This window comes from Capra hircus, chromosome 3 (assembly GCF_001704415.2).
Source record: "Capra hircus breed San Clemente chromosome 3, ASM170441v1, whole genome shotgun sequence".
NCBI lineage: Eukaryota > Metazoa > Chordata > Mammalia > Artiodactyla > Bovidae > Capra > Capra hircus.
The window spans coordinates 26,191,927-26,213,565 of record NC_030810.1 but is presented as its reverse complement, the minus strand read 5'-3'; the positions used below and the strand labels follow the sequence as shown (position 1 = coordinate 26,213,565).

The 21,639-nt window shown below is 40.7% G+C and overlaps 1 protein-coding gene across 9 annotated transcripts in view; it reads right to left on the bottom strand.

Moving 5' to 3' along the window:
• Positions 1-21,639, bottom strand: part of OSBPL9 (oxysterol binding protein like 9) — a 168,671-nt gene that overhangs the window by 52,963 nt on the left and 94,069 nt on the right. For 2 of the 9 annotated variants that reach the window (XM_018044077.1, XM_013962836.2), the window contains exon 1: positions 2,763-3,092. The exons of 5 other annotated variants lie outside the window; for them this stretch is intronic. Coding sequence is in view for 2 of the 4 variants with exons in the window: in XM_005678433.3 (XP_005678490.1) it covers positions 2,892-2,918 (27 nt within the window). In the remaining 2 variants the exon portion in view is untranslated. Of the gene's footprint in view, positions 1-2,762; positions 3,100-21,639 lie in introns of those variants that run through there. 2 more of the 9 variants (XM_005678433.3, XM_005678434.3) reach the window with 2 other exon arrangements.

Below are 21,639 nucleotides of genomic sequence, written 5' to 3'. Positions count from 1 at the left end.
GTTTTCTGCAGTCCTCTCTCTCAGGTGTGGCAGCAATTAGGGAGCTTGGTGACTTGGAATAGTTTTCTAACTCACATGGATAAACCAAGCTTCAGTACAATGAGTCAAAGGTTTGTACACTTAACAACATGATTAAGTCAAGTATTTTGATCATGTGCCAAGCACTAGACTAGGGACAAAGGCCCTACAGAAATAAAGAAGGTTAGAGTCTAATCCAAGAACCAGATATGTGCACAAAAATCTATAGCATAGAGGTATGAACAAAGCGCTGTAGTAACACATGAAGGACAACAGTAATCCTAGCTTGCTTTGCCTGAAGGAAGGAAGACATCAAAGAAAAAGTAACACAAAAACTGTATGTCAAAAGAAGTAGCGATATAGCACTGGATTGAATTCTAAGCAACTGTAATTTTAATCAAGAGGGAAAGGCAGTGATTGTGCAAAGAGCTATGAGAGGCTTTGTCATGTTCCAAACAAGTAAGAGTTCATAAGCTATAGTAGATGCCCTGGGTAGGATGCCTGCAGCTAAGTCCACACCAAGAGTGATAATTCACCAGGTTCTGAAGGGCCTTAAAGAACATTCTCAGCAGCTGGGCTTGGGCAAGGGGGAGGCAAAACAGACTTTTAAGCACAGCTGTGACTCAGTGGGATCTAACTGTGGAAAATAATATGGGTAGCGGGAGTCTAGTGACAGGGAGACTAGTTAAGTTTTGTGAAAGTTTAGGTGAGAGATGACGAGGGCCTGAATTAAAACACTGTTATGTGGGAGGAAAAAAAAAAAAGTATAAACCCAAGAGCTATTTCTAAAGCAAATTAAACAGGACCTGGTAACTGGACATGGAAAATAAGGGAGATGGAAAATGGCTTTAAATGACTAATTGCCTGTGTGTGGTGGAACTTCAATTAACTAAAATATTTAGGGAGAGGTACTTGGCTTAAGCACATTTTCAACCTAAGAATTATTCTTTCAAACATAATCTTTACTTACACATCTACTGGAAAATCTTCCTAAATATAATCTCGTGGTGGTTTAGTCACTAAGTCATGTCCAACTCTTCCTATCCCATGGACTGTGGCCTGCCAGGCTCCTCTGTCCATGGATTCTCCAGGCAAGGATACTGGAGTGGGTTGCCATTTCCTTCTCCAAGGGACCTTCCTGACCCAGGAATCAAACCTGTGTCTCCTGAATTCTAGGCAGATTGTTTACCAACTGAGCGACAAGAGAAGCTTTAGTACAAATATAATCTTAGGCCAAGTACATTACAGTATCCATTAAAAACTGTCTTTTTCTATAGAATCCCAATAAACATCAGTTCTCAGATACTGACAGAACTCAACATATCGCAGGGGACATCTCAGAATTTCCTTTTTAAAATAAAAGCCTGATATCCTCTTTCTCAAGCAAGAAACTGCAAACTATGCAACTGCCTGATTTTCCAATCAGCAGAATATGGTTGTATCACAATGCTCTTTACGGCCATGAACCAAACTCATCAACTGGGGATGGCTCAGTGGTTAGATTATTACCAATCTTTCCACACTAAAGGAAAAAAGACCACCACCTAAGACTTTGGAAATATCAAAATGAATGTGACCAACAGTCATTGCAACCTAGTGTTTATTGAGGGGTACTTCAAGTAAAATGTCATTTTTGTAAAAATCAAACTCAGAACATTTTGAAAATAGATCCAGGTTCTCTGTTATCTTTCTAATTTCCCAGGTAAGCTCTCCAGACTGAAAGTCTGATTTTTGGTGGTTTTTATCTTTCCTAGAATAGGAAAGGTAACATGGTATTTTAAGGTGCTGAGGTACATAAAAAGTGAAATTTTTAAAAAATTTAATTAAAAATGAAAGATGTTAACATTATTTATTAAAGGGCTGTATCACAAACTCAGTTCAATAAAGGAAATGTTCTGAGAGATGATTCACGGTGGATGAGAATTCCCAACTTAGAGTTCACTACAAGAATTCTTAAAACTGCCACTACTATTCTAAGATCTCTCCCACCTTCTTAACTCAATACTAGGAGAAATAATTCCTTGATTTGTTTTTGATTTCCTGAATACAGCGAAAATTACACAGTTTAATAAACAAAGCCAAATGTTACTTCAAATTGGCAAACACATTTTCTTAATATATCTCTTACTTTCATATCAAAAACACTTACATATAGTAGGAATGATGTAACAAATGCATGATTCATACATGCTTCCTAGTCCATTGCTTACAGTCAACTTTCCATAACCAAGCTTACTGAGAACCTAAACTTTTCCCTCCAGTTTTTACATGAACCCGATAAAACTATTCCAAAGTTTTCACTATTTTTCCACAAACTAACCCTAAAACATAAAACCACCTCCCCTTCCCAACACACACATACTCACAAATAACAGCACCCATAATTATTACACACACAAATATTGGCCAAGGCAAGAACACAGCCAAAAATAAAACAACAGAAAATCTCCGGCCAGCAACAGGAAATTCTATTATTGGGCAACTGGTCAAAATTAAACTTGCACATTAAGAGAAAGTCTAACTCTTGTGTTCAATATCTTGAGATAGCTTCCGAAAGACGATAGAGTTTCACGAAAATGAATCGAAAAGGGAGAAGCGATTCTCTCCAGACTGGTTTGGTTGGAGGCGAATGACCTCTCCGGGTTTCAGAAGGCCCCTAGTCTCAGCCTCCAACCATCTCGGCCGAGGAAGTGAGGAGAGTCTCACGGAAGAGAGGGCGCGGACGGCCACATCGTCCTACTCACCCCAGAGGGCGACGGGATGGAAGCAGGGAGAGAATCACACTCGCGCCCACGGCCTGGGCAAGCAGCAGGGTCCCTGGGAACTCAGGGATGGGAGCCGGCCCCTCTCCCAGACCCTCCGGGTCTACTCACTCCGCAAGTGGCCACCAAGAAAGCCATTCGCCAAGGCCCCCGCCCTCTGTGCCTCCAGGGGAGGGAGCCGAGGGCTGCTTCCGAGCAACCCTCTTCGCCCGCTAAGCCGTATCACCGATGCGGTGCGGTTGGTCTCGTCAGGTTCTGCCTTTCCCGCGGGACAGCCCCTCACTCGCTACCCCTGCCCCGCCCCGACCGAGGGACCGCACCGATTGGCTGACTCTGACGACTCCTGGCAAAGAGACCCCTGGCGATTGGCCATAGGTCACCTGCGGTAAAGGAGGTGAGCGGCCGACGATTGGCGGTTAGGCCAATTTTGGGGTGGAGAGGCGGGAGGGGCCGGCCGTGGCGGCCGTGCATCTGGACCGCCCGGCTCCCCAGCCCTCACCTCGAGGCTCTGGCCGGCTGCCGCGCCCGGACCTATTCCTCGGGACTCGCGGCTGCCCCACCACGCCAATTGCTGCCCCCAGGAAAGGGAGCTCGAGGCTCGAGGGAGCTCAGCTAGGCTCCGGGGCTTCGGCCCCGAAGGTTCCCGTAGGGTGGCGACTGGGAAAGAACCGGTCACAGACGCAGACACCTAAACCCACTCGCGTCTAGCTCGACATCCACATTTTGGCAGCTGTGGAGCCAGATTTCATCTGGATGACTGCTTTTTCTTACTTCCGGAAAGTTGTTTGTGTCGCGAAGCGGAGGAGGAGGGGGAAGAGGGGAGGAGGAAGATACTATGTCAATAAACAAAAGCATCGGTGCCTGTTTTATTAATCCAGGGAAACATGGGCTTGCTGTTGTGTCACAGCTCCATAAGGAATGTAGTGGCTTGTGAAAATACTTTGGGAATCCAAAGGACATAACTTCTTGGGCTTAGGGGACCTGAACAAAAACTCATCCAAACTGCTGGAAATCACAGACACGAATAAATTACTGAGTTACTGATCTGGAGGACAACTGCCTTCTCCTCTTACTATTTTTTCATTATGGTTATTTCAGTGCTCAGTCCTGTCCGATTCTGCGACTCCATAGACTGCAGCACGCCAGGATTCCCTGCCCATCACCAACTCCTGGAGCTTACTCGAACTCACGTCCAGCGAGTCAGTGATGCCATCCAACCATCTCATCCTCTGTCGTCCCCTTCTCCTCTGGCCATCAGTCTTTACCAGCAAATCAGTTCTTCGCATCAGTTGGCCAAAGTATTGGAGCTTCAGCATCAGTCCTTCCAATGACTGTTGAGGACTGATTTCCTTTAAGATTGACTGGTTTGATCTCCCTGAAGTCCAAGGGACTCTCAAGAATCTTCTCCAACACCACAGTTCAAAAGCATCCATTCTTCGGTGGTCAGCTTTCTTTATATTCCAACTCTGACATCCATACATGAATACTGCAAAAACCATAGCTTTGACTAGACCGACATTTGTCGGCAAAGTAATGTCTCTGCTTTTTAATATGCTGTCTAGGTTAGTCATAGCTTTTCTTCCAAGGAGTAAGGGTCTTAATTTCATGGCTGCAGTCACCATCTGCAGTGATTCTGGAGCCCCCAAAATAAAGTCTGTCACTGTTTCTCCATTGTTTCCCCATTGTTTGCCATGAAGTGATGGGACCAGATGCCATGATCCTTGTTTTCTGGATGTTGTTTTAAGCCAACTTTTTTACTCTCCTCTTTCATTTTCATCATATGGCTCTTTAGTACTTCGCTTTCTGCCGTAAGGGTGGCATCATCTGCATATCTGAAGTTATTGATATTTATCCCAGCAATCTTTGATTTTTTTTATTGAAGGATAACTGCTTTACAGAATTTTGCTGTTTTCTCTCAAACTTCAATATGAATCACCCATAAGTTACATTTTTCCCCTCCCTTTGACACACCCTCCCATCTCCCTCCCCATCCTACCCTCCTACCCCTCTAGGTTGATACAGAGCCCCTGCTTTGAGTGTCCGTAGCCATACAGCAAATTCCCATTGGCAATATATTTTACATGTGGTAATGGAAGAAGCACAAGCTGGAATCAAGATTGCTGGGAGAAATATCAATAACCTCAGATATGCAGATGACACCACCCTTATGGCAGAAAGTGAAGAGGAACTAAAAAGCCTCCTGATGAAAGAGGAGAGTGAAAAAGCTGGCTTAAAGCACAACATTCAGAAAACCAAGATCATGGCATCTGGTCCTATCACTTCATGGGAAATAGATGGGGAAACAGTGGAAACAGTGTCAGACTTTATTTTTCTAGGCTCCAAAGTCACTGCAGATGGTGACTGCAGCCATGAAATTAAAAGACGCTTTCTCCTTGGAAGGAAAGTTATGACCAACTTAGACAGCGTATTAAAAAGCAGAGACATTACTTTGCCAACAAAGGTCCGTCTAGACAAGGCTATGGTTTTTCCAGTGGTCATGTATGGATGTGAGAGTTGGACTGTGAAGAAAGCTGAGTGCCAAAGAATTGATGCTTTTGAGCTGTGGTGTTGGAGAAGACTCTTGAGAGTTCCTTGGACTGCAAGGAGATCCCACCAGTCCATTCCAAAGGAGATCAGCCCTGGGATTTCTTTGGAAGGAATGATGCTAAAGCTGAAACTCCAGTACCTTGGCCACCTCATGCGAAGAGTTGACTCATTGGAAAAGACTCTGATGCTGGGAGGGATTGGGGGCAGGAGGAGAAGGGGACGACAGAGGATAAGATGGCTGGATGGCATCACCAACTTGATGGACGTGAGTTTGAGTGAACTCCGGGAAATGGTGATGGACAGGGAGGCCTGGCGTGCTATGATTCATGGGGTCGCAAAGAGTCGGACACAACTGAGCGACTGAACTGAACTGAATGTAAGTTTCCATGATACTCTTCCCATAGGTCTCAGGATCTCTTCCCCTCTCCACATGCCTGTAAGTCTATTGTCTATGTCTGTTTTTCCACAGTTGCCTTGTAAATAAATTCTTCTGTACAATTTTTCTAGATTCCGTACATATGTATTAGAATATGATATTTATCTTTCTCTTTCTGACTCACTTGACTCTGTATAATAGGCTCTAAGCTGATCCATCTCATTAGAACTGACTCAAATGTGTTCTTTTTTATGGCTGAGCAACATTCAGAAAACTAAGATCATGGCATCTGGTCCCACCACTTCATGGGAAATAGATGAGGAGGCAGTGGAAACAGTGTCAAACTTTATTTTGGGGGGCTCCAAAATCACTGCAGATGGTGACTGCAGCCATGAAATTAAAAGATGCTTACTCCTTGGAAGGAAAGTTATGACCAACCTAGATAGAATATTCAAAAGCAGAGACATTACTTTGCCAACAAAGGTCCATCTAGTCAGGGCTACGGTTTTTCCAGTAGTCATATATGGATGTGAGAATTGGACTGTGAAGAAAGCTGAGCACCGAAGAATTGATGGTTTTGAACTGTGGTGTTGGAGAAGACTCTTGAGAGTCCTCTGGCCTGCAAGGAGATCCCACCAGTCCATTCTAAAGGAGATCAGTCCTGGGTGTTCACTGGAAGGGCTGATGCTGAAGCTGAAACTCCAATACTTTGGACAAGACTGAGCGACTTCACTTTCACTACAGTTCTTTGGGATTGGAATGACAACTGACCTTTTCCAGTCCTGTGGCCACTGCTGAGTTTGGCAAATTTGCTGGCATATTGAGTGCAGCATTTCACAGCATCATCTTTTAGGATTTGAAATAGCTCAGTTGGAATTCCATCACCTCCATTAAGCTTTGTTCCTAGTGATGCTTCCTAAGGCCCACTTGACGCGCATTCCAGAATGTCTAGCTCTAGGTGAGTAATCACACCATCATGGTTATTTGGGTCATGAAGATCTTTTTGGTACAGTTCTTCTGTGTATTCTTGCTACCTCTTCTTAATATCTTCTGCTTCTGTTAGGTCCAGACCATTTCTGTCCTGTATTGAGCCCATCTTTGCATGAAATGTTCTCCTGGTATCTCTAACTTTCTTGAAGAGATCTCTAGTCTTTCCCATTCTGTTGTTTTCCTCTATTTCTTTGCCTTGATCACTGAGGAAGGCTTTCTTATCTCTCCTTGCTATTCTTTGCAACTCTGCATTCAAATGGGTGTATCTTTTCTTTTCTCCTTTGCCTTTCGCTTCTCTTCTTTTCTCAGCTATTTGTAAGGCCTCCTTAGACAACCAATTTGCCTTTTGCCTTTTTCTTTTTCTTGGGGATGGTCTTGGTCACTGCCTCCTGTACAATGTCACGCACCTCCGTCCATAGTTCTTCAGGCACTCTATCGCATCTAATCCCTTGAATCTATTTGTCACTTCCACTGTATAAGTTTCAGTTCAGTCGCGCAGTCATGTCCGACTCTTCGCGACCCCATGAATCGCAGCACGCCAGGCCTCCCTGTCCATCACCAACTCCCGGAGTTCACGCAGACTCACGTCCATTGAGTCAGTGATGCCATCCAGCCATCTCATCCTCTGTCTCTTCTCCTCCTGCCCCCAATCCCTCCCAGCATCAGAGTCTTTTCCAATGAGTCAACTCTTCGCATGAGGTGGCCAAAGTATTGGAGTTTCAGCTTTAGCATCATTCCTTCCAAAGAAATCCCAAGACTGATCTCCTTCAGAATGGACTGGTGGGATCTCCTTGCAGTCTAAGGGACTCTCAAGAGTCTTCTCCAACACCACAGTTCAAAAGCATCAATTCTTCAGCACTCAGCTTTCTTCACAGTCCAACTCTCACATCCATACATGACCACTGGAAAAACCATAGCCTTGACTAGACAGACCTTTGTTGGAAAAGTAACGTCTCTGCTTTTCAATATGCTGTCTAAGTTGGTCATAACTTTCCTTCCAAGGAGAAAGCGTCTTTTAATTTCATGGGTGCAGTCACCATCTGCAGTGACTTTGGAGCCCCCAAAAATAAAGTCTGACACTGTTTCCACTGTTTCCCCATCTATTTCCCATGAAGTGGTGGGACCAGATGCCATGATCTTGGTTTTCTGAATGATGAGCTTTAACCCAACTTTTCACTCTCCTCTTTCACTTTCATCAGGAAGCTTTTTAGTTCCTCTTCACTTTCTGCCATAAGGGTGGTGTCATCTGCATATCTGAGGTTATTGATATTTCTCCCTGCAGTCTTGAGTCCAGCTTGTGCTTCTTCTAGCCCAGCGTTTCTCATGATGTACTCTGCATAGAAGTTAAATAAGCAGGATGACAATATACAACCTTGACGTACTCCTTTTCGTATTTGGAACCAGTCTGTTGTTCCATGTCCAGTTCTAACTGTTGCTTCCTGACCTGCATATAGGTTTCTCAATCAATCTCAATTTGATTTAGGTCATACCTGAATGGTCTAGTGGTTTACCCTACTTTCTTTAAGTCTCAATTTTACAATAAGGTGTTCATGAGCCACAGTCAGCTCCCAGTCTTGTTTTGCTGACTGTATAGAGGTTCTCCAATTTTGGCTGCAAAGAATATAATCAATATGATTTTGGTGTTGACCATCTGGTGATGTCCACGTGTAGAGTCTTCTCTTGTGTTATTGAAAGAGGGTGTTTGCTATGACCAGTGCATTCTGTTGGCAAAACTCTTGTTAGCCTTTGCCCTGCTTCACTTTGTACTCCAAGGCCAAATTTGCCTGTTACTCCAAGTATCTCTTGACTTCCTACTTTTGTATTCCAGTCTCCCTATAAGGGAAAGGACATCTTTTTTGGGTGTTAGTTCTAGAAAGTCTTATAGGTTTTCACAGAACTGTTTAACTTCAGCTTCTTCAGCATTACTGGTTGGGATTAGACTAGGATTACTGTGATATTGAGCGGTTTGCCTTGGAAACAGCATTCTGTTGTTTTTTAGATTGCACTCAAGTACTGCATTTCGGACTCTTTCATTGACTATGAGGGCTACTCCATTTCCTCTAAGGGATTCTTGCCCACAATAGTACACATAATGGTCATCTGAGTTAAATTCACCCATTCCAGTCCATTTTAGTTCACTGTTTCCTAAAATGTCTATGTTCACTCTTGCCATCCCCTGTTTGACCACTTCCAATTTACCTTGATTCATGGACCTAACATTCCAGGTTCCTATGCAGTATTGTTCTTCACAGTGCAGGACTTTACTTCCAATACCAGTCATATCAACAAATGGGTGTTGTTTTTGCTCTGCCTCCGTCTCTTCATTCTTCCTGGAGTTATTCTTCCACTATTCTCCAGTAGCACATTGGGCACCTACCAACCTGGGGAGTTCATCTTTCAGTATCCTATCTTTTTGCCTTTCATACTGTTCATGGGGTTCTCATGGTTCATGGTTATTTATATACATGTAATTTTATTAAACTCCTAAGCATAGTTAGGAGTTTTATTAAACTCCTAAACACACAGGCATGTGTGCTCAGTCATGTCCAACTCTTTGCAACTCCATGGACTGTAGCCCACCAGGCTCCTCTGTCCGTGGAATTTTCCTGGCAAGACTACTGGAATGGGTTGCCATTTCTTCCTCTAGGGGATCCTCCAGACCCATGTCTCTGGCGTCTCCTGTGTTGGCAAGTAGATTCTTTACCACTAGTGCCACTAAGCAGCTAATTAATTTTTATATCTCTACTGGTAGCCCTTAAGACTAGCACCTTGTACATTGCACAAAAGGCTTAATAGATGCCTGATCCACTGTAAAGATCTCATTGGTTTTCTGTACATTTTTTTTCAAAATGTCCAATACCAAATACACTCTTCTTCCTGCATCCCCTCCCTCAAAAGCCTGATCCTCTTCCAGTCCTACCTATATCAGTAAGTAAAAATCACTACTATCCAGACAGTAAATTAAATCTGGCAGTCCTTGACACTTTACCCATTCCACATTCAATCCATCACCACATTCTGCCATTTTTACCTCCTGAATACAATCTCAATTCTATCTACCTAACTCCATCACCACCACTCAATTATGGATCCTAGCCTCTTGCACCGATCTCCTTAGTAAAGTATTCCTGCTTTTTAAAGCTCCTCCAATTCTTTCTTAACACTGCAGGCCACAGTAGTTGGTTTCCAAAACCAGTTGTTATTGCCTCCTCACCTGATCTTGCCCGACCCAGTTCAGTTCAGTTGCTCGGTCGTGTCCAACTCTTTGCAACCCCATGAACTGCAGCATGCCAGGCCTCTCTGTCCATCACCAACTCCCGGAGTCTACCCCAACCCATGTCCATTGAGTCAGTGATGCCATCCAACCATCTTATCCTCTGTCGTCCCCTTCTCTTCCTGATCTCAATCTTTCCCAGCATCAGAGTCTTTTCAAATGAGTCAGCTCTTTGCATGAGGTGGCCAAAGTATTGGAGTTTCAGCTTCAACACCAGTCCTTCCAATGAACACCCAGGACTGATCTCCTTTAGGATGGACTGGTTGGACCTCCTTGCAGTCCAACAGACTCTCGAGAGTTTTCTCCAAAGCCACAGTTCAAAAGCATCCATTCTTTGGTGCTCAGCTTTCTTTATAGTCCAACTCTCATGTCCATACATGACTACTGGAAAAACCATAGCTTTGACAGACGGACCTTTGTCGGCAAAGTAATGTCTCTGCTTTTTAATATGCTGTCTAGGTTGATCATAGATTTTCTTCCAAGGAGTAAGCATCCTTTAATTTCATGGCTGCAATCACTATCTGCACTGATTTTGGAGCCCAAAAACATAAAGTCAGCCACTGTTTCCCCATCTGTTTGCCACGAAGTGAGGGGACCGGATGCCATTATCTTAGTTTTCTGAATGTTGAGCTTTAAGCCAACTTTTTCACTCTCCACTTTCACTTTCATCAAGAGGCTCTTTAGTTCTTCTTCACTTTCTGCCATAAGGGTGGTGTCTTCTCCATATCTGAAGTTATTGATATTTCTCCCGGCAACCTTGATTCCAGCTTGTGCTTCCTCCAGCCCAGCGTTCCCAATCTGGCCCCATTAAAGAACTTCAACTGCTTACCCTTGTACTTAGGATACAACTGAGTATTCATCAATAGTGTGCCAGGTTTAGCCCTACCTGTCCATAACTCCGTCTTACACCTTCTACTCCCTCATTTTCTGCACTCCACACAATGGCCTTTTTCAAGTTCTTTCAATTTGCCATGGATCTTCTAACCTCAGAGACTTGGCACGTGGGCCCTGTGGTTATTTCTGCCTTTTACACTGTCCTCATGAAACTAATCCCCATACTTCACTTCATTTACTTCTACTCACCATTTCCTTCCTGCCTATGTGAATTCTTTCTATTTTTACGTCCTCATAGCCCATGCAACACTCCTTTATAAAACTTATTACAGCTATATTTTACATGTATTTGAGTTATTTTTTAAACAAACATACTGTTATAATTTATATATTATTAAATGTATCTTTTTTAGATGTACAGAGTTCAATGTATTCTGATAAACACATGCATAAATGCAGCCACCACCACAATTAAGACATAGAACATTTCCATTATCCCAAAATTTCCCTTGTGCCCCTCAAGCAGTCAATCCTGCCAACCATAGCTCTGTTTTCTATTTGCATAACTCTTTACCTAATGTTTATGTTCATCACTAGACTATAAGAGGTAAAGAGGTAAGGATCTATCTGATTTTGTTCATCATAGCCTCAGTATTTAGCCAAATGCCTGGCACATATTGGGTGCTCAATAATGAAGTTCCTCTGCTAACAGTCTGAAAAGAAACATCAATTCTATGATAAGCACCAATAAACCATAAGCAGTGATGGATAAAAATACATTAATTTTGCCAGATGGACAAGGTTAAGGTCAGCGTCTAACAACTTTCACTAATACTCTTTACATTTTTTTCCTTTCATATATGCTTTTCTAGCAGTTAATTTTGTGCCAGAGAAGCTCAAAGGACTTTAATTCAATACTGGCTGATCAAACAGTTCTCCAGGTCAAGGTGGAAAAAAAGCCTATATCTCTAAATCTGTTTATAAATTATACTATTTGACCCTATAAGAGATAAACTATTAATTTATGTAATTCTTGCTTACCAGTTCTTTCATGTGCTTTTCATGTGTTATTATCTCCCCAACAAGACAGAAAGAGCCATAGGGTCATTAAAGACTTTGCATTTAATAGTATATACCAAAGTATCAGATTGTATCTGTGTCCTCCAAATCTTGTATCACCACCACCATCATCATCATCATCAGGGGTCAAGAGCTTCAAAATCTAAGGCACTATCATTATTGACAGTGTAGTATAAAAATTAAATCCTAGTATAAATTTAGTGGACCCAATTATAAATTGGGTTTGTTTTTTATTTTTGATAGACTTCAGTGTCTAAGACTGGTATAATGGCAATGCTGTTGTTCAGTCACTAAGTCATGTCTGATGCTTCATCACCCCACGAACTGTAACATGCCAGGCTACCCTGTCCCTCACCATCTCCTGGAGTTTGCCCAAGTTCATATCCATTGAATCAGTGATGCTATCTAGCCATCTCATCCTCTGTCACCCTCTTCTCCTTCTGCATTCAATCTTTCCCAGCATCAGGGTCTTTTCCAATGAGTCAGCTGTTAGCATCAGGAGGCCAAAGTACTGGAGCTTCAGCTTTAGCATCAGTCTTTCCAAAGATTATTCAGGGTTGATTTCTTTTAAGTTTCACAGTTTGATCTCCTTGCTGTCCAAGGGACTCTCAAGAGTCTTCTCCAGTATCACAGTTTGAAAGCATTAATTCCTTGGCATTCTGCCTTCTTTATTTGTCCAATTCTCACATCCATACATGACAACTGGAAAGACCATAGCTTTGACTATATGGACTTTTGTCAGAAAAGTGATGTCTTTGCTTTTTGGCACACTGTCTAGGTTTGTCACAGCTTTCCTGCCAAGAAGCAATCATCCTCTAATTTCATGGCTGCAGTCGCCATCCACAGAGATTTTAGAGACCAAGAAAATGAAATCTGTCACTGCTGCCACCTTTTCCCCTTCTATTTGCGAAATGATGGGACTAGATGCCATGATCTTAGTTTTTCTATATTGAGTTTTAAGCCAGCCTTTTCACTTTCCTCCCTCACCCTCATCAAGAGGTTCTCTAGTTCTTTTTCACTTTCTGCTATTAGAGTGGTATAATCCACATTATCTGAGGCTGTTGATATCCGCAATCTTGATTCCAGTTTATAACTAATCAAGTCTGGCATTTCACGTGGTGTACTCTGCATATAAGTTCAATAAATCAGGTGACAATAAACAGCCTTGTCGTACTCCTTTCTCAATCCTGAAGCAGTCAGTTGTTCCATACAGGATTGTAACTGTTGCTTCTTGACCCGCATACAGGTTTCATAGGAGACAGATAAGATGGTCTGGTATTCCCATCTCTTTAAGAGTTTTCCACAGTTTGTTATGATCCACACAGTCAAAGACTTTAGTGTAGTCAACGAAACAGATTTAGGTGTTTTTCTGGAATTCCCTTGCTTTATCTATGATCCAGCGAAAGTTGGCAATTTTATCTCTGGTTCTTCTGCCTTTTGTAAACCCAGGTTGAACATGTGGAAGTTCTTGGTTCACATAATGCTGGAGCCTAGCTTGGATGACTTTGATCATAATGGCAACAGAGAATGTGATTTACCACTGTCTTTTAATAATTTAGCTACAGTCCAGAGTCTACCTTTTCTCAGTTTCACATTAGAGATAACTGTGTTGCTGGTGCTGCTGCTAAGTCATTTCAGTCATGTCCGACTCTATGTGACCCCATAGACGGCAGCCCACCAGGCTCCCCCATCCCTGGGATTCTCCAGGCAAGAACACTGGAGTGGGTTGTCATTTCCTTCTCCAATGCAGAAAAGTGAAAGTGAAGTCGCTCAGTCGTGTCCGACTCTTAGCAACCCCATGGACTGCAGCCAACCAGGCTCCTCTGTCCATGGGATTTTCCAAGCAAGAGTACTGGAGTGGGTGGCCATTGCCTTCCTCTTCTTCTACTGCCTTCTTCTCTAGTTATTTCATATTAGAGATAACTGTGTTACAAATACAGAATTCTCATTTTCCTAATCCCAGTATAAAATTAGTGTGCACAAAAGCTGTAGCATTTAAAATGAAAAGTAATTAAATAATACAAGGCAACATACTCATTTTATTTCAAGAATCAGGAGGACTTCTAACCAAATTTGGCAACTGAAGTGTTTCTAAGGAAATCTACAAGTTGTTTTAGAAGAAAATTAAGTGACCAATGCCTTAAGGTCACATGTGACAACCCATGTATCAGAGGGATCTTCAATACTTATCTTTGAACTACATAACTAAAGCTACTAAGCGATTAAATTAAATTGATAAATATTTTTGTTATTGTTCAAGAAAAGAATAGAATAGGACTACACTAGTGGTCCAGTGGTTAATAATCCATCTGCCAATACAGAGAACACTGTTTTAATCCTGGTCTGGGAAGATTCCACGTGCTGTGGAGCAACTAAGCCCCAGTGCCACAACTACTGAGCCCACACCCTAGGGTCCATGTTCCACAGTAAAGACCAACCCCCTGGCTCACCACAACCAGAGAAAGCCTGCACAGCAACAAAGACCCAATGCAGCCATAAATAAATAAATGAATTAAAATATTTTAAAATAATGGAATATAGTGATTAAGAAGTATAAAAAACAACATTGTGTTGTATACCTTAAATTTACACAATGATGTATGTCAATTACCCTCAATAAAACTGGAGGAAAAAGACTGAAAAACAAATATATAACAAGAAAACTTTAAAAATGTATTAAAAAAAACCTGAGAAAAATCACAATACCAAGGTTCAGAGTGGTGGCGGATCTTTAAAATGACAGGAAGTCTACTGAATAAAAAGAAGGCCAACCTTACCTATAGCTATCAAGATGAAAAGAACATTTTAACTGTGCAAAATTTATGTACTACTTTCAAAAATACAATTTCTGCTAGAGAGTCCAATAATGTTTACCTACAAATCACATTCCAGTCAGATGTCATTTTAGAGATAGATGACAGATACTTTCAATTGCAATAGAAGAAAAGGAGCAGCAAAAACGGGGTGGGGGGGGGAACATAGTTTCCCTAGGAATTCACCTAGCAATTTGAGCCAAATGATTGGAGCGGACGACATTAAAAGACAACTCTTGGAAGCAGAATATGTATCTCCAATATTTTGTCTGACTAGTATCCAGAAGTCTCAAAATTAAAGTCAGCCAATAAATTTTCACAGAGAAAATTTAGCCAAATGGAATAAATACAATACTTGGCATATAGTAGAAGCAGTCCTTAATTTGTGATCAGGATCACCATATTCCAGAAGTCTGTATATAAATTATTTGCAATTCTCAACACATCATCAAACAAAAAAATCTTTGGTTCAGATTTAGGAATGAAGACCCTCTAAACAACCCCACAATGGCTATTGACAGTACACTGCCTTAATCATCACTGTATCTTTAGTACCTCCTCACACAGAGACTGGCATGTACTAGGTGCTTAATAAATGTCTACTGAATGAATGAAATGCTAGGTACATTACAAAAATAGCAGTATAAACAGCAAAAAAGGTTGAAACTGGGTAGTCTAACAAGCAGAACAGAGAAAGCAGAGGGGCAGAAGTATTAGGGGAAGCACACTGATTGAAACTGCCCACCCTGGCCAGGCACCATAGTAACCATTTGCATGAGTTGTTTTACAACAGGAGGTCCTGGTAAGGAACAGGGAACTAATAAGCCTCCACCAACTGAAAAAGTTCAGGAAAGGTCAAAAGGAGACACCACATGTCTGACCACCTCCCAGAATCCTTCTCTCTGGCATTCATCTTGGCTAAACAAGGCATGCTGCCACCAGGAAGGACTCTGAGTCAGAATGATTGGCTAAAGACAACCCAGAAACTAATCCCATCACCATAAAACCGGAGACTGCAAGCCACGTGACAGAGCTGTTCTCCTGGGTTCCCTTACCCTATTGCTCTCCACCCGGGTGCCCTTTCCCAATAAAATCTCTTGCTTTGTCAGGAGATGTGTCTCCTCAGACAATTCATTTCCAAGTGTTAGACAAGAGACCAGTTTCAGGCCCTGGAAGGGATACCCCTTCCTGCAACAGAAGGACAATGTTTTTCTATATGAGCCTTTTGCTGCTGCTGCTGCTACGTCGCTTCAGTCGTGTCCAACTCTGTGTGACCCCATAGACGGCAGCCCACTAGGCTCCTCTGTTCCTGGGATTCTCCATGCAAGAATACTGGAGTGGGTTGCCATTCCCTTCTCCAATGCACGAAAGTGAAAAGTGAAAGTGAAATCGCTCAGTCGTGCCCAACTCTTAGCGACCCCAGGGACTGCAGCGTACCAGGCTCTTCTGTCCATGGGATTTTCCAGGCAAGAGTACTGGAGTGGGCTGCCGTTGCCTTCTCCATATGACCCTTTTAGTACCATTCAATTTTTAAACTATAGAAGAAAGGTGCTATTGACCCTATTTTTATAGCTAAATTCTACACTGGGCACTTAACTTTTCTGAAAGTTCTGATTCCACTAAAACCATGTGAGTTGCCAAAACTGGTTAAAAGTACAGACAGAGCTTCCTGCCACAAGATGGATAAAATGTCTTTGTATTGTGTGATTGCTCTTCACTTTAAATGCTCCAGGCTTTTAGGCACACTAACTTTACATGAAAATTGGGGCATTAACAAGTTGGAACTCCATGTTTTTCTCTAAAGAAAAGGTGTAAGAAAAACTATTGCTTTTATTTTACATACCTCTATTAATATATAAGCTAAAACATTTTCAGAAGCATGACTCATGACATTATTATAGATTTTTTTAAAAAATTCAATTCTCATGATTTTTATTTTCTTTTTTATACCAGACTGAGCTCAGTAAAGACAAGGACAGTATGTCATTTATTCACAATTACATCCTCCACAACTAGTACAGTGCACCGAACACATTGTCTGATAAATATTTATGAAATAAATCATTTTCTGTATTCTCTGTATGTTCTGAATTGAGCATTTATTTTTTTTTAAACTTTATTTCTATAAAGAGAAGGCAGTAAAATATAAGTTCTAAAAGATTTCCATAAAACCACAATTAAAATAAATTTCTGGCACTTAAAGGAACAATCTTTAGCATCTATAAAACTGGACCATTTGTTTTTAGTTGTTTCCCAAGAGTTCAAGATAAGATGGGCCACCACTATTACAACAAAATTTATTATTAAAAAACGAATCCTTGAATCCTAAATTCCAATTTAGGAGCCAGAAATTCCTCTACTCTCAGTAACAGTAACAATGTTGGCAACATTCCTTAGAGGAATTTTCCTTTGTTGTAGGAGCCCCAAGTACTTGGCTACCTCTACATACCATTTTACCTGTGGAAAAAGTGACACACCTATATTGCAATCATTTCCTTTGGGAAACAAAGGGCTTCAAGGGAGAAAAACAAAATAAATGTATTTTTCTACATAACACAAAAATAAAATCTAATGAGGCCAAGGGAAATGATGCAATGATAGTTATTATGTTTATGTATTATATACTAAGAAATTGAAATATATGTTCCAAAAGCTAATCTTCAGTAAAACAGCTTAACACTCAAGAAAAATACACAAGGGCTTCCCTGGTGGCTAGTGGTAAAGAATCCGCCAACAATGCAGGAGACGTGGGTTTGACCCCTGGTCCAGGAGGATCCCAGAGGCCACAGAACTTAGCCCATGTGCCACAGTTACTGAGCCTGCACTCTACTGAAGCCACAACTACTGAAGCCTGTACACTCTAGGGCCAGTGCTCCATAATAAGAGAAGCCACCACAATGAAAAGCCCGAACACCGCAACTAGAAAGCAGCCCCCAAGTGTTGCAGCTAGAGAAAAGCCTGTGCAGCAATGAAGACCAGCACAGTCAAAAATAATAAATTACAAATTTTAAAAATATTTTAAAAAAGAAAAATACTTAGGAGATTTCTACTAATCTTAACTACCCAACTAGACACATAGCTATTATAGAAAAGAGGGTAGACTCAAGCTAACTAATACTAATAATTAGTTCAACTACTATCCTAAATTGCATCTTAAATACTAAATTTATGGTTATCTATAATAAAACTTTGGCATGTATGTAATTATCATACCAAAGTATCTAGGTTTGAAAAAATGCTTCAGAATGGTTCTATTGTTTTTCTGGCCTCAATAACGAATTGCAATCTGAATTCTATCACAACTCTTTCATGTATAATGATGTTTTACTTACAGATTCAATAGCGTTTCTGGTGAGATTTCTATCAGCCCTCACTATTCCCCTCAGCCATATTCTTATGGATATCATGTCCTTTTTCTCTATAGGCTTGAGATCAAAGCCAATATATAGTGAACAAATAGGAAAGGTCAAAAATTAAAAGATTACAAGTCAGTAGCAATGAAATTTCAATTTGATAACCACCTAAGATACAGTCTACAGTGGCCTACAGAAACTTACACAGACAAGGACAAGTATACCCAATTTCATGACTCAAATTATAATCACAGAAACCATTCAGTATAAAAACTTTTTAAATATCAACTCATTTATAGTATAGAAACCAAAAACTTAAAGGTCTATGAAAAGTTAAAATTGTTAAGTCACTCAGTTGTGTCCAACTCTTTGTCACCCCACGAACTGTAGCCCACCAGGTTCCTCTGTCCACTACATTCTCCAAGCAAGAATATTGAAGTGGGTAGCCATTCCCTTTTCCAGGAGATCTTCCTGACCCAGGGATCAAACCCAGGTCTCCTGCATTGCAGGGATTCTTTACCACTGAGCCACCAGGAAACCTATAAAGGTCTGTACTACTCAAATATCTACATTAGTGTATTCAGATTGGGGTCTAAACAAGCCTCTGTATCTCAATCTTCTGTGTTTTAGTTTCTGATAACCTATAAAAGTTAGTACAACCACACAGTGAATCAGCAGTAACAACATCAGATTCAAGTGCTAACAAGTCACTTCCTTGCCCAAGTTGTTCATCATCAAGTTGGTACCAAAAACTATTATTTGCCATAGAAGAGCCTTGACCATGAAAATGACATATGTGTGAAGTCAAAGTCAAAGACCTCATGATACAGGCTGTGCAAATGAAGGTTTTCCAGTAGTCAGAACACAAAAATGTGGAGAGATTACAGTTATCACATTCCACACAATAGTGTATGCATGCCAAACTGAAAAAGAATCTATTCCTTACAGTATCATATTCAAAGTAGTGAACCACTTTAAGCAAGGCAGTATCATTCAGCACATTAACTTAAAGTTAATTTAGATTTTATTGCTTTGTGTTTTATTTGCATTTAACTTGCAATTTTCATTTAAATGTATGGTTAGTTCTGTAAGATTTTAAACTTAAGAAGTTGCTATACAGATTTATGTTTGCCCACATTAAATAACACTATGATATTTTACTTTAAACACTGGAGGTTCAAGAGTTTTTTCTTGCAAAAGTTGTTTTTTTTTTTAAATGGGTCCATTTACTCAAGTAAAACTTTTATAACTGTATGATATCCAGACCTGTTGCTATAATTCATAATATATTACATAAATTAGGATAGATACTACAAAACATACAGGAAATAACATCCTAAATCTTATTCCGTGATCAATCATTTGCTTAGGAATCTCTCAGCATTTAGTCGGTACTAAAGCTTACAAGGGTAAATAAAGAATTGAAATGTTTGCTTTCATTAATTAGTGTCATCAGATATCTACTAAATGCCTCTTAAGAAGCTTAGCAGCCCCTCCGGCCTCTCTCAAGGAGTGAAGTTTGCTGCAAATACATGAAAAGATACCATAACCTAAATACAAGTTTAGAGTAACTATTGGAAATTCAACATAGGAGTCGAAAGGAGAGAGGCTTCAGTTGTCTTCTTCCATCCTCAGACTATCCTAATTGTAATTCACAGTTACCCACAAAACAACAGGAACAATACTAAAAGAAAAGAACAAAGGAAAGATAGAAGGAAAGGGGGAAGCTACAAGGGATCCTCCAGATGAATTTTCATTAATCAGAATGGAAGGAAAAACAGAATAAACATTTATGAAAACCTTCTATCTGAAAAGTAATAATATGCTGGAGATACAATAATACCTTAGCATAACTACTTTATTAAGGTTTTATATATACCTTTAAGGAGAAGGGAAAAGCTACTCACTCCAGTATTCTGGCCTGGAGAATTCATATAGTCTATGGGTCACAGAGAGTCTGACACAATTGAGCGACTTTCACTTTCACTTTCTAAAGATCAGGTAGTTTAAAAGAGGTTTAAAAGACAGATGACACAGAATGGAACCAGGAATGATTTCTGCGTAGAGCATCAAGTACATGTAGGGACAGGCAGTAGAAATTTAGGGTGGGATATAATCGAACAGACAATGAAATCCCTTAAAAAGAATTTTCATTTCATTCTACAGGCAAATGCAAACCACTAAAGGTTTCTCACAGTTAGGGAGGCCTTAAGATCATTAATTGTAGATGTTCAGTTCATAGGATGAAGAAAGGAATAGATTCAGGAATATTAGGAGGGCACTAGAAACAGAGTTAGTCAGATGTAAGAAAAATGATAGTCAACGTGAGCACAGGAGTGTAAGTAATTCTATTAAAAAGAGAGGAGGGGAAAAAAAGAAGAAAAGAAGTTCCCAGGCTTGGCAACTTAGATGTTATTACCTGAAAAAACCTCAACTTTCAAACCTCAATGGATCAGATTATAATGAGGATATCAAGAAACAGAAAAAATGAATAAAGAGATGGATTTGAGGAGAAAAGAGCTGATAAGACACTTTTAGCCTTGTTGAGGTTGAATTTCGGAAGATATCTACCAGGCAAAATCCATGAGGAAAGAATTGAGGACTTAAGCGAGAAGCTAAACAGCAAAAGAGATATAAAGATGAGGGGAGGGAAGACAGTCATCTACACAGAAGTTTTAACTGAATTCATGGAAATAGTGGGGACTGCTGGAGGGTAAATAAGGTCATAGTCTAAAGGAAATATCATGTAGTCAAGATTATGGGGGTATTATTAACTTGAGGAAAGACTGAGAATATTTTTTGCTTTGAAATATGCAAAGCATAGAAAGAAAAAATAGGTGCAGTCACATAACTATTGAAGAAGTAGTGAGATCTTTTCTATAAAGAAGGGGGTAGAGTATATTAGATACTGAACACTAATTTTAAAAAGACTCATGGTGGGAATTTAACTGGCAATCAAAAAGAAATCAATAAGAACACAAATATTTATAGAAATTTGATTACAGTTAGCCAAAATTTAAAGTGACAGATAAAGCCACCTTGATTTTGTGACCTCCAAATAGAAACAGAAAAATATAACAGCTGGGGGTACTGGGGAATAGAAATCAGAATGTCATCAGTTCAGATCAGTTTAGTCACTCAGTTGTGTTCGACTCTTTGTGACCCCATGTACTACAGCATGACAGGCCTCCCTGCCCATAACCAACTCCTGGAGTTTACTAAAACTCATGTCCATTCACTAGGTAATGCCATCCAACCATCTCATCCTCTGTCATCCCCTTCTCCTCCTGCCCTCAATCTTTCAGAGCATCAGGGTCTATTCAAACGGGTCAGTTCTTCACATCAGGTGGCCAAAGTATTGGAGTTTCAGCTTCTACATCAGTCCTTCCAATGAATATTCAGGACTGATTTCCCTTAGGATGGACTGGTTGGATCTCCTGGCAGTCCAAGGGACTCTCAAGAGTCTTCTCAAACACCACAGTTCAATAGCATCAATTCTTCAGTGCTCAGCTTTCTTTACAGTCCAACTCTCACATCCATATATGACTAATGGAAAAACTATGGCTTTGACTAGACGGACCTTTGTTGGCAA